This window comes from Magnolia sinica, chromosome 15 (genome assembly GCF_029962835.1).
Source record: "Magnolia sinica isolate HGM2019 chromosome 15, MsV1, whole genome shotgun sequence".
Classification (NCBI taxonomy): Eukaryota; Viridiplantae; Streptophyta; class Magnoliopsida; order Magnoliales; family Magnoliaceae; genus Magnolia; species Magnolia sinica.
This window is the reverse complement of record NC_080587.1, coordinates 26,651,118-26,672,833: the sequence shown is the minus strand read 5'-3', so window position 1 is coordinate 26,672,833 and position 21,716 is coordinate 26,651,118. Positions and strand designations below refer to the sequence as shown.

The following is a 21,716-nucleotide window of genomic DNA, read 5'->3' as shown; positions in this document are numbered from 1 at the left end:
AGCCAAGGTGTCCCATATCGGTTACGTATCGGCCGTAACGGCCGATATGTAACGGTAACGGTGGGGTCCGTTACGCGATACGGGGTCGAAACGGGCACTCCCCCGATTTTGTGACCGTAACGGCTGTTACGGGCCAAAAAAAATAAGAAAAAAAAGAAAAAAAGTGGGGAAAAAAAAAAGCATACCTTTTTTTTTTAAAATTTCTTTTCTCCTCCTCCTTCCTCTTCTTCTTCTTCTCGCCGTGCTGCGGCTGCGGGCCTCCTCTTCCTTCTTCTTCTTCTCTCGCTCTCTCTCTCTCTCTCTCTCTCTCTCTCTCTCTCTTTCTCTCTCTCTCTTTTCTTTCCCTCTTTAGATTTTCGGTTTCCCTCTCTCTGCCGTCTTTTTCGTCTGAAATCGGAAGCCCTCTCTTTCCCATCTTTTTCGTTTGAAGTCGGATGCCGATTGACTGGTGTACCACACACCAGCTATATCTATATAGCTACTGTAGGTACGTGTCATGCTAAAATGAGCACTGACACTCCTCGAGCTCTGAGTTGTACGAACGGTTCAAAGGAGATCAAAGTTACGTGGGCTCCATAGTGATGTATTTGTTATATCTACATCGTCCATCATTTTAGAGCATTACCCAAAAAATGAATCATATCCAAAGATCTTCTGGACCACAAAAAATAGCAGCGGAGACAATGATTTTCACCATTAAACAATTCGTAGAGCCACCATAATGTTTATTTTCCATCCAATCTGTTCATAAGGTCAAAAAGACCTGAACGAAGAGGGAAAACAAATTTCATATTGATCCAAAACTTCTGTGATCCCAAAATGGGTTTTAATGGTAGACGTTCAATCCCCCACTGCTTTTTGTAGTGTGGTCCACTTGATAATTAGATCTATATTATTTTTAGTGTCAAGCCTTAAGACGAGCTCGTCAAATGAATGGACGGTTTAGATATAATACATACGTCATGATCAGACCCACAGGACTTACTGACGTTAATATAGGTATGTCATTGAGGTACACAGCGTAATCCGCTTTCAAAGAAATGTGCATGGTAGGCTTTTGTACACGTGTTGCATGGCCCCACCATGATGTATATATTTTATCCATGCCGTCCATCCATTTTGCCACATCATCTTAGGTCATGAACCAAAAAATTAGTACGATCCAAATCTCAGGTGGACCACACCATAGGAAACAGTGGTTATAGAATGCTCACCATTAAAAATTTCTTAGGGTCTACTGTAATGTTTACTTTTCATCTAACCTGTTAATTGGGTCACATTGATGTGGATGAAGGGAAAACACACATGTCAGCTTGATTTAAAACTTTTGTAGCCCCCAATAAATTTTTAATGGCGGACGCTTAATTATTGTTGTTTCTTATGATGCAGTCCACCTGAGCTTTGGATCTGCCTCATTTTTGGGCTCATGCCCTAAAATTATTTGGCAAAATGTATGGACGATGTGGATATAACACATTCATCACGGGTGGGGCCCAAAAAACTTTGACACTCATGTGCTACACTTCACAATCCGGGTCCCGCCTAATTCGGGCCCTTAAAAAATTGTACACGAGACATGTATTAACTTAAAATTTACCAATTAAATTATGGACTATAATTGCTAATTCACCATGCCAAAATCAAATTGTTTGAATAGTTTTAATTGTTAATTTGTAGATGCTTATTTTTTTAAATAGGGCCTTTTGATTGTTTTTCATGATTCACTATCCAATAAATGTCCACCAATTCATAAGTGGGATAATGCCAATAAATTGCATGAATTTGAGACTGATTTGGAGCATGGATTGGTCCTCCAAGTCAGCCACAAATTGGCAACGCCATCTACCTGAATTTAATTTCATTTTTTTAAAGAACTATTGGGAGAAATGATATCAAATTGTTAAGTATATAAATTAGATATTTATAAAATTAAATATATGAATTTTGTAGTCAAATTCAAGTTATCTGGTTCATAAATTCATCAGACTGTCCGATACAACTTCTCACCAAAGAGTGGACCGTTACACCACCATAAACATCTTCCAATTTATAAATGAATGTATATTTGGAATGCTTAGAATATTCCGGATTTAATCCATATTTTTTTGGCAAAAAAAATAAATTGCACTGTTACGGGCCATTATACCCCCGTATCGCCGTTACACCCCCGTATCTCTATTGGTATCGGATGACACCGTTACGCCAACCGATACCGATATGGGATACCTTGGCCGCAGTAGCCGCACTTATTGCCATTTTCAAGCTTTGATTCCTACCGATCAAAAGGCCCCTTGAAGATAAGATTTTAGGCATTCAATCGGACCTACAAGAGCATCTTCTTGCTGGATTTTCAAGAGCATTGAAGCCCAAACAAGGGAGAAATCACGTTTCCCTCTTTTCGCAACCGTGTGGACATGTAGCTCAAAAAAATCCATTTTCAGTTGATTAAATCTCTATTGAAGGTATGTTTTGGCCATTTAATTATTGCTAATGCGTTTTCTTTTTATTTATGGTGAAAAGTTGTGGTTATTTTTTCAATTTTTTTTCTTTGCTTTTTAGGAGGTTGGTTCTTATGTAACAAAGATGCATGGGGGCTGTGGTGTGTATGGCATAGATTTGACCCATCCAACCATCACGTGGGACACATGCGTGGGGTCCACTGTGGTGTTCTATGCCATGGCCCACATGGGTGGGGTCCTCTGTGGTGTTCTATGCCATGGCCCACATGTGTGGGTCCTCTGTGGTGTTCTATGCCATGGCCCACATGTGTGGGGTCCACTGTGGTATCATATTTTTCTTTTTTCTTTTTTTAAAATTAAAAAATAGAAGTATTGTGTAGCTTACGCTACACGCTACGCTATTTCGCTACACGCTACGGAGGGTTGAATGCTACGCAACACGCTACTGCTATTTAAAACACCAATCAACAGAACTCCTAACCTCATCACATAAATGTCCTGCTTAAAGTGTGTGAGTTTTGGCTTGGTAACTCCTAACCAGACTCTATACAGGCCATGACATCATCAAGAGATTGAGGTCCTGCCTAAATCGCGCGAGCTAGCTCAACAACTCATAACCCTGTCTACTATCGTGAATGTCATTCGACCCCAAGAGTCTTATCCCCAGTCATCCGAAGCTATCCGCAATATGATAATTTCAGGCTAATAAGCACTAACACGTGTAAGATTCATCTGAACATGCCTAGCATGTCGGGGATACATACATTTAGTAGTGACTGGAGGCGGTTGCGCCTTGCGTTGCCTCATCTTTTGCATCACTACAGAAGGCGTTCGCACCTCATTGTGCTTCCTCATCCTGAACATTCCTTTTACTTGCATGTCAGGGGTGGTCAATTCCCGTATGAGTGGGGAAGATCGGCCTGCCGACGAAATAACTACCACTAATGATCCAAGGCCTAGAAATATTGATTGTGCATGCATATTTAATTTGTGGCTATAAAAAGATACATCTCATTATGCATACAAAAATCAACAAATTATATCACCCACTCTAGTTTACATGGACTTATACCATTTCACATGTGCAAGCCTCAAAATACTACACATTGGGATCTCTGCCATCATAACTAGTAGGGACAAAATACCACATTCTTGCTTACATAAAGGATATCAAAATCTCTTGAGTCCTACCTGCCTAACATGTATTTCAAATAAATCTTTAGCAATGGGCTTTGTCATGGGATCAACCAACATTTCTCTAGTGGGAATGTACTCAAGTAGAACATGCCTACCTCTCACCTGATCTCTGATGTAGTTATATTTATTCTTAATATGTTTGGATTTATTGTTTAGGATCCTTGGCAAGATCGATAACCTATGTGTTGTTCATCTTTATTAGGAAATGATCTTTAGCAGTCGGAACGCCCAAAACTCTTAAGAATCTCATAATCTGTGCGCCTTGAACTATTGCACAACATGCAATCTATTTAGCTTCTATAGTCGATAGATTAATCAAAGACTGTTTCTTACTAGACCATGAGACGACACCTCCATTCATCATATACACAGCCCGAAGTAGACTTGCTCTTATCTTGATCATCTGCCCAAGATGCATTAGAATAAGCCAACCCTTAACTTGGTGTTGTAATAACACATGTATTCCTTCAATCCTCCTAGGTAGGAAAAAATCCTTTCGATTGCTTGCAATGCTCCTGGCCTGGATTACTTTGATATCGACTGACAAGTCCCATGGCATAACATATATTTGGCCTAATGCACAACATCGCGTACATAAGGCTGCTTATCGTGCTAGCATAGGGCATAGCTGACATAGATTGTTTCTCAGCATCAAACTGGGGGGCACATACTCTTATTTAACTTGGAGTATTTATTGGTCGAGGTTTCGGCTGGCTTACAATTGTGCATTCTGAAACGCTCCAGAATCTTCTCAATACAGGATGCCTATGATAAGCCCAAGAACTTCTTCGAGCGTTCCCTGATAATCTTAACCTCCAATATGAAATTTGCTTCACCAAGGTCTTTCATTTCAAAATTTAAAGATAGGTACTCCTTGGTAAAACACAACATTCCCATATCATTGCCTGTTAATAAGATGCATCAACATATAGGAATAATATCAGAAAGCATCTCCTAGATCGCTTCACACATACACAGTGGTCTTCTTCACACAGAAAATCCGAAGGAAGTGATCGCATCATGGAATCTGATATACCATTGTATTGGCGATTATTTCAGCCCGTAAATAGATTTTAAGAGTCTATAGACCTTGTTAGCATGATCTTTCTTAACGTATCCCACAGGTTACTGCATATAAATGTCTTCCTCCAAATCTCCATTCAGGAAAGCAGTTTTCACATCTATCTAATATAATTCCAAATCAAGATAGGCCAAAATCGCCAAAATCATATGAATTGATGTAAATCTAGCCATGGGTGAAAAATTCTCTTCATAATCAATCCCTTCCACTTCTGTAAAACCTTTTACTACTAGACGAGCTTTGTACTACTTATCAATTGAGCCATCTGCCTTCCTCTTGATTTTGAATACTTAATTATTCGCAATTGCTTTACAGCCAATGGGAATATCAACTAACTCCCAAACATGATTTTTCTTCATAGAATCAATTTCTTCATTCATCGTAAGAATCCAATCCTCAGAATTAGGGGATGCCAACGAGTCTTGATATGAATCAAGTTCATCTTCATCAATTGTGATGCAAGAGTACGACTCACCTTCTATCTCAAAATGCCTTTTAGGGATTCTACCATGTAAACTACGTCTTAACTCAGGTATATTAGATGACGTGCTCCCATTATCATCACGAATTGTAGGAACGCCTTGACCATCACCATTAAGACAGCTTCTCCCACTTCCTTAAATTGCATCTGGCATCTCATAGAGCTCTATTTCTATTATGGGTTTCTTTCTACTGGGATACCTATCTTCTACAAATGTCACATCATGGGATTCGACTTCAATCCATCTGTCATGGTCTTCGTATTTTTTTTAAAACCCGTGCACTCACACCCCACATTCCTCCACACACTCTGCCATGGTCTTCGTATACTAATACCAGTGTTTCAAATAGCAGTCATAGAGTAGCGGTAGCGTACACTACGTAGCGTAGTGTAGCCGTAGCGCTACGTAACATAGCTAAATAGTGTAAATCCCCTGTAGTGTATGCTACAGCTACGTAACATGTAGTGTTCGTAGCATGTGCTACAATGTTTTTTTTTTTTTTTTTTTTTTTGTTTTGTTTTTCAGCTTTTGTTTGTTAACAATGGTGCAAAACTCTTCCATAAAAAAATGGTGTAAAACTCACATCATGAAAAACTTAAAATGTGAAGTTAAAATCAAACATCTTCTTTGTTTACTTTCACTTAAAATGGTGGTGATCCTTTGTTAAAGTTGGTGTGAAACTCACACATTAAAAAACCTTTAAAACTAAACTTAAAAGAGAGAGGGTTTCAAAAGAGGGTTTTAAAAAATCCCTGACATTGTATTGTACTTGATATTCTTAATTTGTGGGGTTTTTATTTCTTTTTCATTCCTATGAGTTGTGACTTGTAGTTTCAATTAGACTATTAATTAAAGTGGTTTGTTTAGAGTGTTGCTGACGTGATGATTATTTGATTTGGTTTATAAATTTATATATTTGGATTGGCTTTTGATAAGTAATAATTTATAACTTTTTTGAACATGCTTATACTTGAAAGATGAATAATCTTTTAGGCATTTTTATATTTTTTGTTTTGTTTTGTTTTGTTTTGTGTTTTTTTTTTTTTTTTTTGTCTTACTATTTATCATGTATTTCTTATTTTTAAATTAAAAAATAGAAGTATCATGTAGCTCATGCTACACGCTACGCTATTTACGCTATATGCTACAGAGGGCTGAATGCTATGCAACACGCTACCACTATTTAAAACATTGACCAATACTTATTCTTTCGAATGGACAAGATACTTAATGGAAGTACACTCAATAGTTCTTTTATCCAATTTGCTTATGTTCAGAGCATGGATCAAGACATAACCCTTCGAACCCCATGGACGCAAGTCATTCAATGACGGTTTTCTACCAATCCACAATTCAAAAGGTGTTTTGGGAACGGATTTGGAAGGAACCCTATTCAACACATAAACAACTATAGGTAGAGCATCTCCCCAGAAGGTAGTCCACAGATTTGCATGAGCCATCATAAATCTGACCATATCCAGCAATGTTCCATTTCTTCTCTCAGCTACACCATTCTGTTGAGGAGTTTATAGCATAGTGTACTGACGAGCGATGCTGGTGTTTTCGCAATATAATTTTTAAAGATATCCGATGTGTATTCTCCACCTCTATTTGTTCTCAACACTTTGATCCTTCTATCTATTTGATTTTCAGCATTTGATCTATATTTCTGAAAATAGTTGAGGGTTTTCAATTTATGAGAAATCAGTTACACTGTACCGTACTGTGAGTAATCGTCAATAAAGGTTATAAAATATCGGCAACTATGTCCTGCTCTCACATTTAGAGGTCTACATATATCAATGTATAATCTGCAAAAATTCTATACATCTAGCTGCCTTAAGGAATGGTTCTCTAGTTGCTTTTCCTGACACAATATTCAAAAGATGACAATTTTATCATAGTAAATGTTCCTAATAATCCACATTGCGTTAACCTTGTCATTTGATTCTTTCCTATTTGATCCAATTTGTTATGCCACTTAATAACCACTTAATAGATTCAGATATGATACTAGCATCAGATACAACTACAAAAGATGAGCTGCTTGGCATTAGCGAAAAGCTATTTACAATTTACTAACTTAAATAGGTCTTTTAATAATTCTCCCTAGGCCAGTATTGTATTGTTTTTGCTCAGTGAGACCTTATCTTTACAAAATCTTACATTAAAATTCTCTTTTGCTAAACACGTGACAGATATCAGATTTCTTTTCGTCCCAGGGGCAAAAAGAGTGTCTTTAAGAAATAGAGGATGTACAATTTTTTACTCCAAGTGATAGGTACCAACCCCGATGACATCCTCCAATGCATTGTTTCCCATGTACACCTTGTGACTTCCAAGTGGGATGGTCTGAAAATCCACAAAACCTTTTTTATGCTTTGTCACATGCCTTGTGACCCCTAAATCTACAAACCGTTCATTAAAGTTCAAGTCAGCTATCAATACTTCTATGCAAACACAACTAATAGGTGGATAAAAGGTTGCCGCTTCATGTTTGGGGTAAGTCCTGGCCTAGTGGCCCTTTTTTTTCTACATACAAAACATGAATTGTCACCCCATCCCCTCGATCTTTTCCTATTATCTGATGCCGGACAATTAACCACTTGCTGTAAAAGCACGAACTGATATAGCATGTCGAAATAATCCCTTTATCTCATAGCCCAGGCCCTACATCCAATGGGTTAGGACCTTGGTCGAACCCTCGAACTGAAAGTGCATGGCAAGTTAACCCCTTTATCTCATAGTCCAGGCCCCATATCCCATGGGTTTCGCCTCACACGGGTGGGGCCCACCTCACATGAGCCACCCGCCTCACACGGGCCGCCCACCCCGAGTGTGCCCCTGCATCCCACAGGCCACCCCACTCGAGCCCGATATGAAAATGCCCCTGCATTAATCACCCCCGGTGAGGAGTCTCGAACACGAGACATCCCGCTCTGATACCACTTTGATGTAAGACAATTAACCACTTGCTCTAAAAGCTCGAACTGATAGAGCATGGTGAATTAATCCCTTTATCTCATAGCCCAGGCCCCACATCCCATGGGTTAGGACCTCGGTTGAACCTCCCTCGTGGGGCCCACATCACATGGGTTCTGCCTCACATGAGCCACCCGCCTCACATGAGCCAACCGCTTCACATGGGCCGCCCACCCTGAGTGTGCTCCTACATCCAACAGGCCACCCCACTTGAGCCCGGTGTGAAACTGCCCTTGCATTAATCTTTGATGCAAGACAATTAACCACTTGCTTTAAAAGTTCGAATTGATAGAGTATGACGAATTAATCTCTTTATCTCATAGCCCAAGCCCCACATCCCTTGGGTTAGGACCTCGGTCGAACCCCTCTCGTGGGCCCCACATCACATGGGTTTCGCCTCACAAGGGCTGCCCACCCCAAGTGTGCCCCTGCATCCCACAGGCCACCCCACTAGAGCCCGGTGTGAAAATGCCCCTGCATTATTATCTCTCCTTGATTGCAAGGGTTCTGCATACACATCACAGGTTTCAGATTGTTGCGGAGGTTTCATTGGATGATGCCTAAGTGGGTATGGACAATTTTGAGGGGGTAATGATAATATTGGGGTGGTTGATGTTTGTAACGGGGCAGATGTGGATGGAAGCGAGGAGCGGGTGGTTGATAGGGTAGATTGGGTTGATTGGTGGGAGTTTTCTGCCATTTTTGTCTACCTAAATTTCTAACTCTTCTCTTCAATCGGCTAGATTTCTTACTACTCTCAACGACATAAACAACACTGCTACTAGAGTGGACAACCTTGGACTTAACCTCATATTCTAGATGATGGGCTAAGTTTTTGAAAGTTTTGATCGCCTCATTATGATTCAAAATATCCTTGATGTGGGACCATAAGTTTGGGAGAGATCGAAACATAGCAATAAATTTTTGATTTTTGGTCAGAGTGCAGCCTAAATTCTGCAATTCGTCATTATTTGTCCCATGTTTCTAATGCAATCCCTAACAGTGCACCCAATCGGCATCTTTTATGTATCAAATTCCATTTTCACATCCTAATCTTGGCATCTAATATTTTGCCATACGATTCAACTAGGGCATTCCACATTTGCTTGGCGGTCTTATGGACTTCATACGTGGGGATCAAATCCTTGTGCATGGAATCGAGTAAGATGTTTCTGGTAGTTCTATTATTCTTCTTCCACTTTTTGTATTTCCATTGAGCGAGTTCAAAGTTGCCTATGGGAACATCCTCATTTTCTATCTCTTGCCTTTTCTTAATAGTTTTTAACATATACAATACATTTTCTTCATCTAGCAATATTTTGATGGATCTACGCCAATCATCTAAATTATTCCCGTCAAACTTCTCTCCTCTTAAGAGATCGGCCATAACGGATTTGAATGCCATTTCTAGTCACCACATCAAGTGACAAAGGGCTCTATTTAAGTCAATCGGGAAATACATCAGAGACACTAAATATTATACACTCATGCACAATCATCATTAGTGGTCTAAAGATCTAAGTTGGCATCACACAAACCAATTGACACAAGGGTAATACGGTCATTGTTGGTCTGGTCCAAAAGTTCCACTTACTTGATTGGGCGTATTAGAAACAATAAAAGTCGGAAGGACAATAAAAGAATCCCTCCATGGCAATGGTCACGCCCACAATAACTTGCCAATCATCAAATTTAAACAACCACGCTATGAAGTAATGCAATGTTATCGCACGCATATAAAAATTAGACAACTAAGCAATGATCCAATGTCATACCACTGGACGCGATGCCACTTTGCGCACACGTGTCGTGATTGACACTCACATGCCACACTAATAGAAATGCAACACGTACTGCAATGGAAGCAATAAAAGGTGCGTCGGCAAGCCACTTCATCGTCTTCTGGTCGGCATGGTATTAGACATTGCTCTGATACCACTAATGGGCGTGCAAGCGGACGGTATGGCATTTATCATTATTTTATTATTAATATGGATTGAGCGATACGATTACACAACCGATTCAAGGAGCCGAAACACGATACCCGGTGTCCTGCTCAAATCAACCACATGTTGGAAGATAGGCCAATTCACATCCCCAATCCGACGACAAAAGTGGTATGTCAACAACATGATTCCATTCAACTTGTGAGTGGACGGGCCCCACATAACATACATATCTTACCTCATCCCCTTGTTCCCTCACCTCATATATCAGTATGGCTGCGAAATAGGGTTAGAGCGGCTTTTCCCAAAACATGATGGCATGACTTTTCCTAAAATGGGATGGTGCAATTTTTCTTAAAATAGGGTGGCACGTCTTTTCTCAAAACAGGGTAGGCACGACTTCTTTCCTAAAACAGGATGGCACGGATTTTCCCAAAACATGGCGATGAGCACATTCGAGCACCATACTAGAGGAGGGTTAAGCCAATTTCCTTATGGCTAGACGACCATTACATGGCCCACTTGGCCCAATTCACATTCCTAGTCATGTTGAAGACCCCACGTGCATGTTCGTGCATCTTTGAAGACCCCACACTAGTAAGATGCACGTGGGCTGCATATAGGAGCTTGATGGACACATCGAACCATTGGATTGGGTGGACATGATGATCGGATCGTTGGATAATCATCATTGGACATCTTGATCGTGGATCCTCATGGGCCACGAAACAGTTTAGTTGTTTAGATTATTTACTTGCTTTGTTATTTTTGGTATAGCTTATATCTGTGTTGACATTAGGGAGTTCGGAACAACTTTTAATTTATTAAGCATCTTTATGTTGAGAATCTTATCTGAGAGCGTCTTTTTGTAAAAGGTCTTTTCTAAGACTATAAAAGAGAAAGATGGGTGTGTGAAGCCCTAATGCCATTATTTTGAAGTAAAAAAAAGCTGTGTTTTCTTTTCTTATCTTAATGTGATTTGAATAATACTCTATGCGATTTGGAGCTTGGGTGTGGTGTGATTCTATTTCCCTTTCAACGGAGGTTTGAGGCTTCCATCTATCATCTTCCGTCTCTCTTCTTTTCTATCCAAAGGAGGTATTATCCCAAAAAACATCATCTCTCTTCTTCCCTTCTTATCCAACACCATCCAAATCATAACTTTTCATCATCTAACTTTAACCCCAATCGAAATCAACCATTGAGGATTCAAAAACCCTATTCAACGACTCACATGTGCAAGCCCATAGGCTGACCGTATGGACAACCGATCAATCCTTAGATTTTCCCTTGCTTCCCTCGTCAAAATCCCTTGATTTTCCATCCATAACCCTACCCTAAGCCCTAGATCCTTAATTTCTAAAAACCCAAATTTCAAAATCCCCAATTTTCATGAACCCTAATCAATGCAGGACACATGATTTAATGCTAGCATGCAACGTGGGGATTATGAAAGAGTCCACAAAGTAATTCAATTAACAAAAGATGCTAACCCACCAAGTAATTAAGAGTAAACAATGGGAAATAAAATATGATTGAACCTAAATCACATGCCCGCATGCTAAGAAATCACATAAATCAATTACAACTAGGCTCGATGGAAGGATAAAACCTTCAAATTTAGCATAGGCACGTTCCACACTCAAGGGACAAATTTGTAGGTTTTATGATTAGGGTAAGGAATGGGGAGATCTGAAATTTGGAAAATTAGGGTTCATGGGAATTGGGGATTTTAGAATTAGGGTTTTTAGAAATTGGGGATCTATGGTTTCGAGTAGGGTTATGGATGGGGAATCAAGAGGTTTTGATGGGGGAAGCAAGGGTAAATCAAACGATTGAACAGTTGTTCATACGGTTAGCCTAGGGGCTCGCATGTGTGGATCATTGGCTAAGATTTTTGGGTCCTCAATGGTTGATTTCGGTTTGGGTTGAAGTTGGATGATGAAAAGTTGAAGAAAAAGATGATTTTGATGGTCTTGGATATAAAGGAAAGAAGAGAGATGAAGTTTTTAGGGAAAATACCTCTTTTGGATAGAAATGAAGAGAGAGAAGATGATAGATGGAAGTCTCGCACCTCCGTTGAATGGGGAATGGAATCACACCACACCTAAGCTCCAAATTACATGGAGTATTATTCAAATAACATGAAGAAGAGAAAACACAGAGCTTGTTTCTTTTAAAATAATGGCATTAGGGCTTTACACACCCATATTTCTCTTTTATATTCTCAGAAAAGACCTTTTACAAAAAGACACTCTGAGATAAGATTCTCAACATAAATACGCTTAATGAAGTTAAAGTTATTCCTAACTCCCTAATGTCAACACAAATATAAGCTATACCAAAAATAACGAAGCATGCAAATAACTTAAACAACTAAATTATTTCGTGGCCCATGGGGGTCCACGATCAAGATGTCTAATGATGATCCAACTGTCCGATCATCGTGTCCTCCCAATCTAACGGTCTGATGTGTCCATCAAGCTCCTATATGTAGTCCACGTGCATCTTCCCAGTGTAGGTTCTTCAAAGATGCATGAACATGCACATGGGGTCTTCAATGTAGCTAGGAATGTGAATTGGGCCAAGTGGGCCCCATGTAATGGCTGTCTAACCATTAGGAGACTGGCTCAGCCCTCCTTCGGTATGGTGCTTGGATGTCCTCATCACTAATTTTTCAAATTTCATATTTTCCCATTCCTAAATCTCATCATAAAACCTACAAATCTGTCACTTGAGTGTGGAACGTGCGTATGCTGAATTAGAAGTTCTATCCTTCCATCGGGCCTAATTTTAATTGATTTATGTGATTTCTTAGAATGCGGGCATGTGATTTAGGTTAAATTAGATTTTATTTCCTATTGTTTACTCTTAATTACTTGGTGGGTTAGCATCTTTTGTTAATTGAATTACTTTATGGACTCTTTCATAATCTTCACGTTGCATGCTAGCATTAAATCATGTGTCCTGCATCACATGGTAGGGGCGACTTTTCCATGAAACAGGAAAGGCCCGGCATTTCCCAAAATCATGGAAAGCAAGACTTTTCCGCAAATTAGGAAAGGCGCTGCTTCTCCCAAAAACAGGTGGCTTGGCTTTTCATTAAAAAGGGGGAGGGGGGTGTTTGGTTGTTCTAGGTAGAGAGAATGAGTGAGAGAGGTGAGTGAGAGAGGGAAGAGGGGTTATATAGGCCCCACACGTGAGGCTGTGCCAAGTGATGGGCTCCACTAGGGCTTCACAATACAACTGAAGATAGACTTCTTGGAAGGAACTTCGATGTAGACAACCAATGTAACCTTTCCTCCCTTGAACCAATGCAACATTCTGGTGCTAATCTATTCATCCCCCCCCCCCCCCTTCTCCAGCCTTTTCAAATCAAATTGGTATCAGAGCATCTTTTGGGACTAATAAAAGGCAACAGCAGTGGGCTTGATTGCTAACATCATCAGTCTATACGGTTCACGTCAATAGCGGACAGATAGATGGGCACTTGAATGAGAAAAAAGTATGTGGTCTGATAGGGGATGATGTTAGAAGAACTTTGGTGATTTTTCAAGTATTTTGGGTATATTTTAGATGGAAATTTCTCATATCTAGGGGAAGTTTTGAAAAAAATAATCATTTTGATGTGTGGTTTGTACTCTTTTTCCGAGGGTCTTTTTTGAGAAGGTTTTCTCCTCTAATTTGTCTCATCATCATTATCAAAGCATTATCCCAATTAAATGGTGTCAGCTCCTTCTCCGTTGATTTGTCTCATCAACATTATCAAAGCATTATCCCGATTAAATGGTGTCAGCTCCATTTACAACTCTTGGAACAAGAATAGATTGATCTTTTTTATTGGTAGACACAATCAATTGAGTCTGTCAAGGATTGACAGATTCATTTTCTACGTGCGGTTTACACATTTTTTCTGAGGGTTTCTAAGAATTTTTTTTTTTTCTTTTCCCAATGATCTGTCTCATTGTTGTCGTCATCATCATTTGTAGGATGCATGTGCCATGGAAAGCCAATCAGGCCTAAGTATTGGAACTTGATCATTAGAGGTCTTTTATGTTGATTGTCATTAAGTCTTTAGTGACTTGTTTCTTTCTTGGATTTATTATTAACCATGTGGAAACTTTCTGCTTTACATTTGAGGGTTACAAAGATAAATTAATGAATCTCTTTTGTGGGCTAATGGGGAAAGAGTGAAGTGAACACAATGGCCAATAAGGCTAAAGGAGAGTTATTTACTCACCGTTCTTGTGTACCCTAAAATCCTTGACCTCTCTAACGGGTTTGGGCAACTCGGGATTGCTTTTATGGTTATCCTATGTGATGCGGAACCAACAACGAGTTGGGATGGATTAATCTCCACCATTGGGCATCCTATTACACACGTCCTTCACCACATGGTAGTGTGATTGTTCACTTGTAAACGAGCACTATTATTGGGCTGATTGGACACTCGCATTGGAGGATCGCATCAAATCCCCTACCCGAGAGGCTCATCATGCTTGGATTGGATGAACTTGATTGTGAACTAGCTTTGACTAATCCTTGGACCTTAGGTTACGAAAGGACTTCATGGTCCTAGCGTGATGGCTTTTACACACTTTTTAAGGACACATTGGTGGCCAACATATAGTTGTGATCATATACATGCATTAGGATCTAGTAGAAGCCTAAGTACCCCAACATGGGATCAACTACTCTTCCCAGGACTTGTAATGTGCTAGATATTGTTTATTGGACCATCCATTAAGCTTAAAAGGCTAGCCATCATCTCTAAATGTTTTTCAAAGGTTTCTTATATGTTTTTGACCGTTCAATCTTTTGATTTCATTGTTAAAGTGTTTTACTTAGCTTGATGGAAGTTAGTTGGATTTTTGTGGTCCACTTCTTGAACTTGCTTAGGATTTTGGGTCAAGAGTGGACACCAAAGATGGTAGAAGGATTTGGGTCAATTTGAGTGCATGGAAAAGGGAGGATAACAAACTTTTGATGATGTAGGGCATATATTAAGTCTGTAGGAGTACGGAGCACACCTTGTGGATAGTTCTCTTCCGTCCTCCAATCACATCCCTACAGTGTGTTTGTGAGAAGATTCTTAGGGCTTCCTTTCATTGGAGATAAATCATGGATAGGCCTTCTTCATTAAAGAGGGATTGGCATTGGATCTACACTAGGAGGACATGATCACGGGTATGATCTCAACCATCCAATCTAGGTTTTGGGAAATTTTGATTTCATCTAGATGGGTACTGGATCTAAGGGATTAAATATGGAAATTTTGAATTTCGCTTTTCCCTTTCGAATCTCCCCACGTCATCATCATCACAGCCTTATCTAAACTAAATGGGGTTCACTCCATTGATCTATGTATATTGATAATCTATACTCTCAGAAACAAGAATCAGTTGATTTTTTTATATTGGTAGACAAGAATTGATTGATTTTGTCAAGGATTGGGAGATTAGTGATGTTTCTTAATATGAGGGTCTTTCTGCTTAACCTTTTTTTAAAAGAAGTTTTTTTGAACTTTTTTTTTTCTTTTTTTTTTCCTTTAATATCAAGTGTGGATGTTGTTTACCTTCTGCCCGTCATAACAAGTGCGCGCCACCCCCGCACCCCCCCCCCCCCAAAAAAAAAAAAAAAACATGCAGGATCTCTTTTGACTCTATTTGTTGTTTACCTTCCATAAAATAAAAGTCCAAAATAAGTGTGGATGTTTATATGATGGTTTTTCTGATTTTTTGTGGGGTGTCGATGATATTTGGGAGTGGTTGATGTGGCTGAGGTGTTTGAATGATGTTTGGGGATGTTCTAGTATCATTGTGGGGTCTATGTTCCTCTTATGTGATGATGGGAATGTGTTGGCTTAATTTCGATCCTTTGTAGTATTTGTTGCTGTTATTTTGGTCGTTTATGTGTATGGAAAAGGGGAGTAGTGCTACAAAAGGGATGTTGTCAAATACAAGTCACACTTCGGGTATGGTATCCAACTCGTAGGGAATTTCAGTTTCTGGTGTCATAGAATGTCGAGGTTTTACACATCACTATGCTGAAATTTGTTGGAGAATTCTTAGAGTGGTCCAGGTCGGTGAGGATACTTAATGGTGGGAGACGTAAGTTAGGCTATTTTGATAGCAAATATGTGGAATCAAGTGCAGATGATCCGCGCCATGCAGACTGTGAGGCAAATGATATGAGAGTCATGTTGTTGCTTCATTCTTTGAAGCCTGAGATCAGTAAGACTTTCATGTATCTTGAGATTACAAAGGAAATTTTGGAACCTGTTGCAGCCTTCTTTCAAAAAAGAAATGTTGCAAGGGTATTTCAGCTTACCAAAGATACAGTTAGTTTCTCCAAGGTGAGTCAGTGGAAGATTACATAACTCTCTGGATTGTGGCTTGAGATGAGCCACCATCGATCCATCAAGCCTTGTTGTGATAAAGAACGCAGAGCCAGGATAGAAGAACAACAAATATTTGATCTACTGGTGGGTCTGAATCTAGAGTAGGAGACTATTCAGACTCAAAGATAGAAGAACAGCAACTTGGGATCTAGTAGAGCTGCCAAAAGGAAAGCACGTGGTGGTTTGCAACTTGCAAGTGGCTGGATACCTTGAAGTATAAGCATGATGACTCAATGGAAAGGAGGGTGTTAAAAAAATGGTTACATAACGGCAACAATGTGATCTCATTTGAGTTAGAAGTTGATGCCAAAGTCGAGGTTCCATTCTCAGATGGAGATGGATCTGATAATCAAGCAACCAGTCGTATCTCATGCCGCATAAGGGGTTTAACCATGTAAGGGCCCAACGTATCCAAGTGAATCTTCAATTTATTCGAGAGGATATCCTCTCTCTCAATAGATCTCTGTTCGATGAGCCAACGCTCCTCCCAAGAGTTGTCTCCATTTTATTGCAGATGAGCAGAGCATGGTCAATACATTTGCCAACTTGAATGGTGGAGAGGATACTTCTCCCATATTTATGGTCGTCAAGGCATACTTGTCTCATCCTTCCATGCTCTTTCATTGTTTTATCATTAAAACCTGGAGGGGCATTTGCTGTAAATAACTCATAAGAAGTCCCTCAAGAGGGTTTGTGACATCGACCCCCCTCATTCGCTGAAATAACAGGACGATTCTCCCTTCAATTCTTCATTTCCTTGTTAACTTTTGGGGCTCATTCTCTTTTTCTTGCATTGATTCTATTCATCTGTTAAAATCTATTCTATATATTACTAGAAGACTTGATAAGGGAGCCAGTTCTATGGGGCCCACTGTGATGATTCTGCTACATACACACCGATCTGTTGTGCTGGATCATGTTGGAATGTCGGCCCAAAAATGATGCAGATCTAATGCTCAAGTGGGTCACAATATTTGAAAAAGTGGGCATGGGTTGCCCACTGTTGAAACCCTTCTTTCTCTCTATGTGGGTAGCCCGCATTCGTGTAGCTACATCCTTTCCCTCATTCTCTCTGTTTTTTTCCCTCTCCCCTACTCACTCAATGTGCATTGCATGTGCCATGCCCCTAGTATTTTTCTAGTTCATTTTTGTTGGAGAAAATGATGCTTTGATTTTTGCTTAATGAAAAAAATGTTGAAAATCATATATTTTCTTTGGTGCTGTGTAATTATTTGCTGCTCTAATTGAGTTCTCTTCAATATTTCAGGCCCTAGACACCTTTAATACTGCCATTGTGTCTCCTATATATTATGTCATGTTCACCACGCTTACAATTCTTGCAAGCGTCATAATGTTCAAGGTATTGGTTCTATGATCACAGCTTAAATGATGAAAATATCATTGTACAAAACTTACTTGTCTCCAAGTTGGCTCTATGGAATAGATTGTATTGGTTCACTGATTGCTGCTTCTATGATTGAAATGCCATTTCTAGATGCCATTGTATTAAACCACCTCATTTACGAGTTGGCTTAGTTGTGTAGCTTCTGGCCAGTCTAGAAGTTAAAGGGCAGGCAAGTCAGGCCTGTCAGCTGATTTTAGTCGGACTTTAAATCTTGGTTTGTTGTGAGAGAAATGGAAAATCTGAATGCAAATTCAGAATGTAGTTTCTGTCTTATTTATATTGAGGCGTGTGTGCAAATTGTGCAGCCTAGACAATGCGGTTGCTACATTGACTGGTATGCACACCAAATCCACAAAAGAGTGAAAACAACCAACTTATCCGATTGCAGCTAATGAACAAAATACAACAATATTTCCACTGTGAACAGTGTAAAGTAAAGAAGAACAACCGAAACAAAATGACTAAATCTACAACCTACTCACAAAATCAACCTAGGGAGATATATCGACTCATAAATATTAGATAGGGTTGTGAGAAACAGTGTTCGAAATATTGGTATCGCGCAATGTATCGCAACCTTGGGATACAGATACGTATCGGTTATCGCATGGGATATATCGTTTGTATCGCATAATTTATCACACTTTTTGGGAAATATGGGGAAACATTAGCAAAATGGTTGAATTTTTTTTATGAAACTTCAGAGATTATTTAAAAAGACCTTAATGCACACTTTTAAATCATAAAATATCGAAAAAGAAGTGCACATAATAAATTTCCTTTGTATAAGGTACTAAGTTATGCGTTATCTGATTAAACTTATTTAAATATGATGCATACCATTTATAAATGTATAAAGATATGTATGAAAATGAGTCACATCCAAACATTAATTGGAATTCATTTTAACATATCATTTTAGGGCATGGGCTGAAAAATAAGGTAGATCCAAATCTGAGGTGGACCACAGCACACAAAATAGTGGTCATTGAATGATCACCATTAAACTATTTTGGGGCTATAAATTTTTTGGATAAAGCTAATATTTATGTTTTCCCATCCAGGTTTGTCAAACCTTATGAATAGATTGGATGGCAAATAAACATTACGATGGGCCCTAAAAAGCTTCAATGGTGGACATCATTGCCACCACATTTTCTTGTGGTGTGGTACACTTGATCTTTCATCTGTCTCCTTTTTGGGCTCATGCCTTAAAATTACTTATGAAGATGGATGGAGGGTGTGGATTGGCTGGTGTACCACACATCAGCGAGGTATGGGCATGTGTCGTGCGAAGATGGGACGCGGATTTCCTACTAAATCCTTTTGCAGGAGTGGGGCACACCGTGATGTTTGTGAGAAATCTATTCCATCCACATAACTTGGTGAGCTTATTTTAAGACTTGAGGCAAAAATTGAGCGGGATCCAAGACTCAAGTGGGCCGCACTAAAGAAAAAGGTGGGTAGGGAAATTCCTACCGTTGAAACCTTCCTGGGTCGACAGTGATGTTTACATTCCATCCATACCGTTCATTACGTCATTACTACATGGATGAATTGAAAACCCAAATATTAGACTGATTCAAAACCTGTGGCCCCACGAATATTTCAACTGTGGACCTTCAATCCTCACGTTTTCGGCCTACTTGAGTCTTGGATCCGGCTCATTTTTGGCCCTATGCCTTAAAATGTGCTCAAGAAACAGATGGACGGAATGGATTTCTCACAAACATCATGGTGGACCCCACCTAAGTTTCCAGCGCATGAACTTCATGCGAAGCCAAGGAAATCGAATTGCGTACTGAGTTACTCGGTATGCTCTTATCATACCGAGTAAACTCTGTTGGGCCCAATATGGATGTATATGATCTATCCACGCCGTCCATCCGTTTTTTCATATTATTTTAGCGGTTAAGCCCAAAATTTAATCATACCCAGAGATCAAATGGACCATACCATAGGAAACAGTTGGAAGAATGATTTCCACCGTTGAAACCTTTTTAGGGCCCATAGTGATGTTTATTTCTCATCAAACCTGTTCATATGATCACACAGACATGGATGAAGGGGAAAAAACAAATACAAGCTTGATCCAACCTTCTGTGGCCCCCAAGAAATTTTCAACGGTATATATTCAATTCGCATTGTTTCCTGTGGTGTGGTCACTTGAGGTTTATATATACATCATTTTTATGCTCAAGACCTAAAATTATCTGGTAAAATGGATGGATGGAGTGGATAAAATACATAGATCACCATGGACTCCACAGAATTTACTTAGTACGCTGAGGGTACTGAGTTACTCGGTACGCTATCCGCTTCCGAAGCCAAGACAAGCGCTGCAATCGTCCACCTCGAATTGTACAAACAGTTCAAAGGAGATCAGAGTTACATGGCCCCACCAATAATGTCTTTATTATATCCACACCGTTCATCCATTTGGAGAGATCATTTTAGATCATGAACCCAAAATTGAGTGACATCCAAACCTCAATTGGACCACACCACAATTAGTAGTGAGGACAATGATTCTCACCGTTATAAGATTCGTAGGGTCCACCATAACGTTCATTTTCCATCCAATCTGTTCATGAGGTCACAAAGACCTTGATGAATAGGAAAAACAAATATCATACGATCCAAAACTTTTGCAACCCCCAAAAGGGTTTCAATGGTAGACGTTCAATATCCTGTTGCTTTTTCCAGTGTGGTCCACTTGATCTTTGGATCTGTCTTATTTTTCGGCTAAAGCCTTACGACAAGCTTGCCAAATGGACGAACGGTTTGGATATTATGTATACCTCATGATGGGACCCACATAACTTGGTGACGTCAACACACCATCCTAGTCGGTGACATGCGATACACCAGTCTGTCCGCCTCCTCTGAATAAGGGCTCGGGGCCCTTTTTTTCGAAGCAGAGAGGGTTTCGGAACGCCGGAACCCTAAAATCTCTCCCAAATGCAGATGATTTCGAGGATTTCGACGGATTTCGCGCCCAAATCTCTCCAAATCAGAGGCTTCGATTCGAATGGCCCATCAAACACAGCTTCCGATCAGGGCGATCTTCTTTACAAGTACCGAAATCTACCATTGAAAGTTTTTCTTTTTTCTTTTCCTTTTTTTTCATTTTTTCCAAATAATGATGCTCTCCCAGGTGCGATATTGACGATATATCGCGCGAGATCTGGATTTTGGGTTTTTTTGTATCTTCCGAGGGTTATCGGACGGGTTTCATCTCGCTGGGGGCCAATAACGATAATATCGGCCAATAGTATCAATACTTAAAACACTGGTTAGAAATCACCACAAAGTGGTACTAAAGTCTAAAACATCAAAAGAACTACTAGCATAGTATTCTATAACGGTAACGGTAGCCATAATGGCCACCACTGTTATCGTTGCGATATGGGCCATAACAGCCCCCGCAACAGCCGTTACGATTTCTTCATCTTTTTTTTTTTTGGAAAAGAATCCTGTATTGTCCTTGTAATAGACTGTTATGGGGCCGTTATGCCCGTTACGGGTTTGTTACGGGCTGTTTTTTCCATAACGGCCGTTACGACTCCATAACACGTAACGGTGGCCACCATTAGCTTTACGTAACCTGTTTTTTTTTTTTTTTTGCATACCTTGCCCATTAGAGAATCTTGTCTATCCAATTTGTACTTAAAGAAACCGTTGATGCAGCTGCGCCACATTTCACATGTGCACTCTCCACACCTGTGCACAAGAAAAGGCCTGATTTCCTTTTTTATATTGCT

The 21,716-nt window shown here is 39.7% G+C and overlaps 1 protein-coding gene across 12 annotated transcripts in view; it reads left to right on the top strand.

Annotated features, from left to right (window-relative positions):
• The window catches only part of LOC131227791 (probable magnesium transporter NIPA3), a 60,853-nt gene that overhangs the window by 28,749 nt on the left and 10,388 nt on the right, over positions 1-21,716 (top strand). For 10 of the 12 annotated variants that reach the window (XR_009162496.1, XR_009162495.1, XR_009162500.1 and 7 more), the window contains exon 7: positions 17,815-17,907. The exons of 1 other annotated variant lie outside the window; for it this stretch is intronic. Coding sequence is in view for 4 of the 11 variants with exons in the window: in XM_058223618.1 (XP_058079601.1) it covers positions 17,815-17,907 (93 nt within the window). In the remaining 7 variants the exon portion in view is untranslated. Of the gene's footprint in view, positions 1-9,291; positions 9,363-17,814; positions 17,908-21,716 lie in introns of all 12 variants that reach the window. One more of the 12 variants, XR_009162501.1, reaches the window with a different exon arrangement.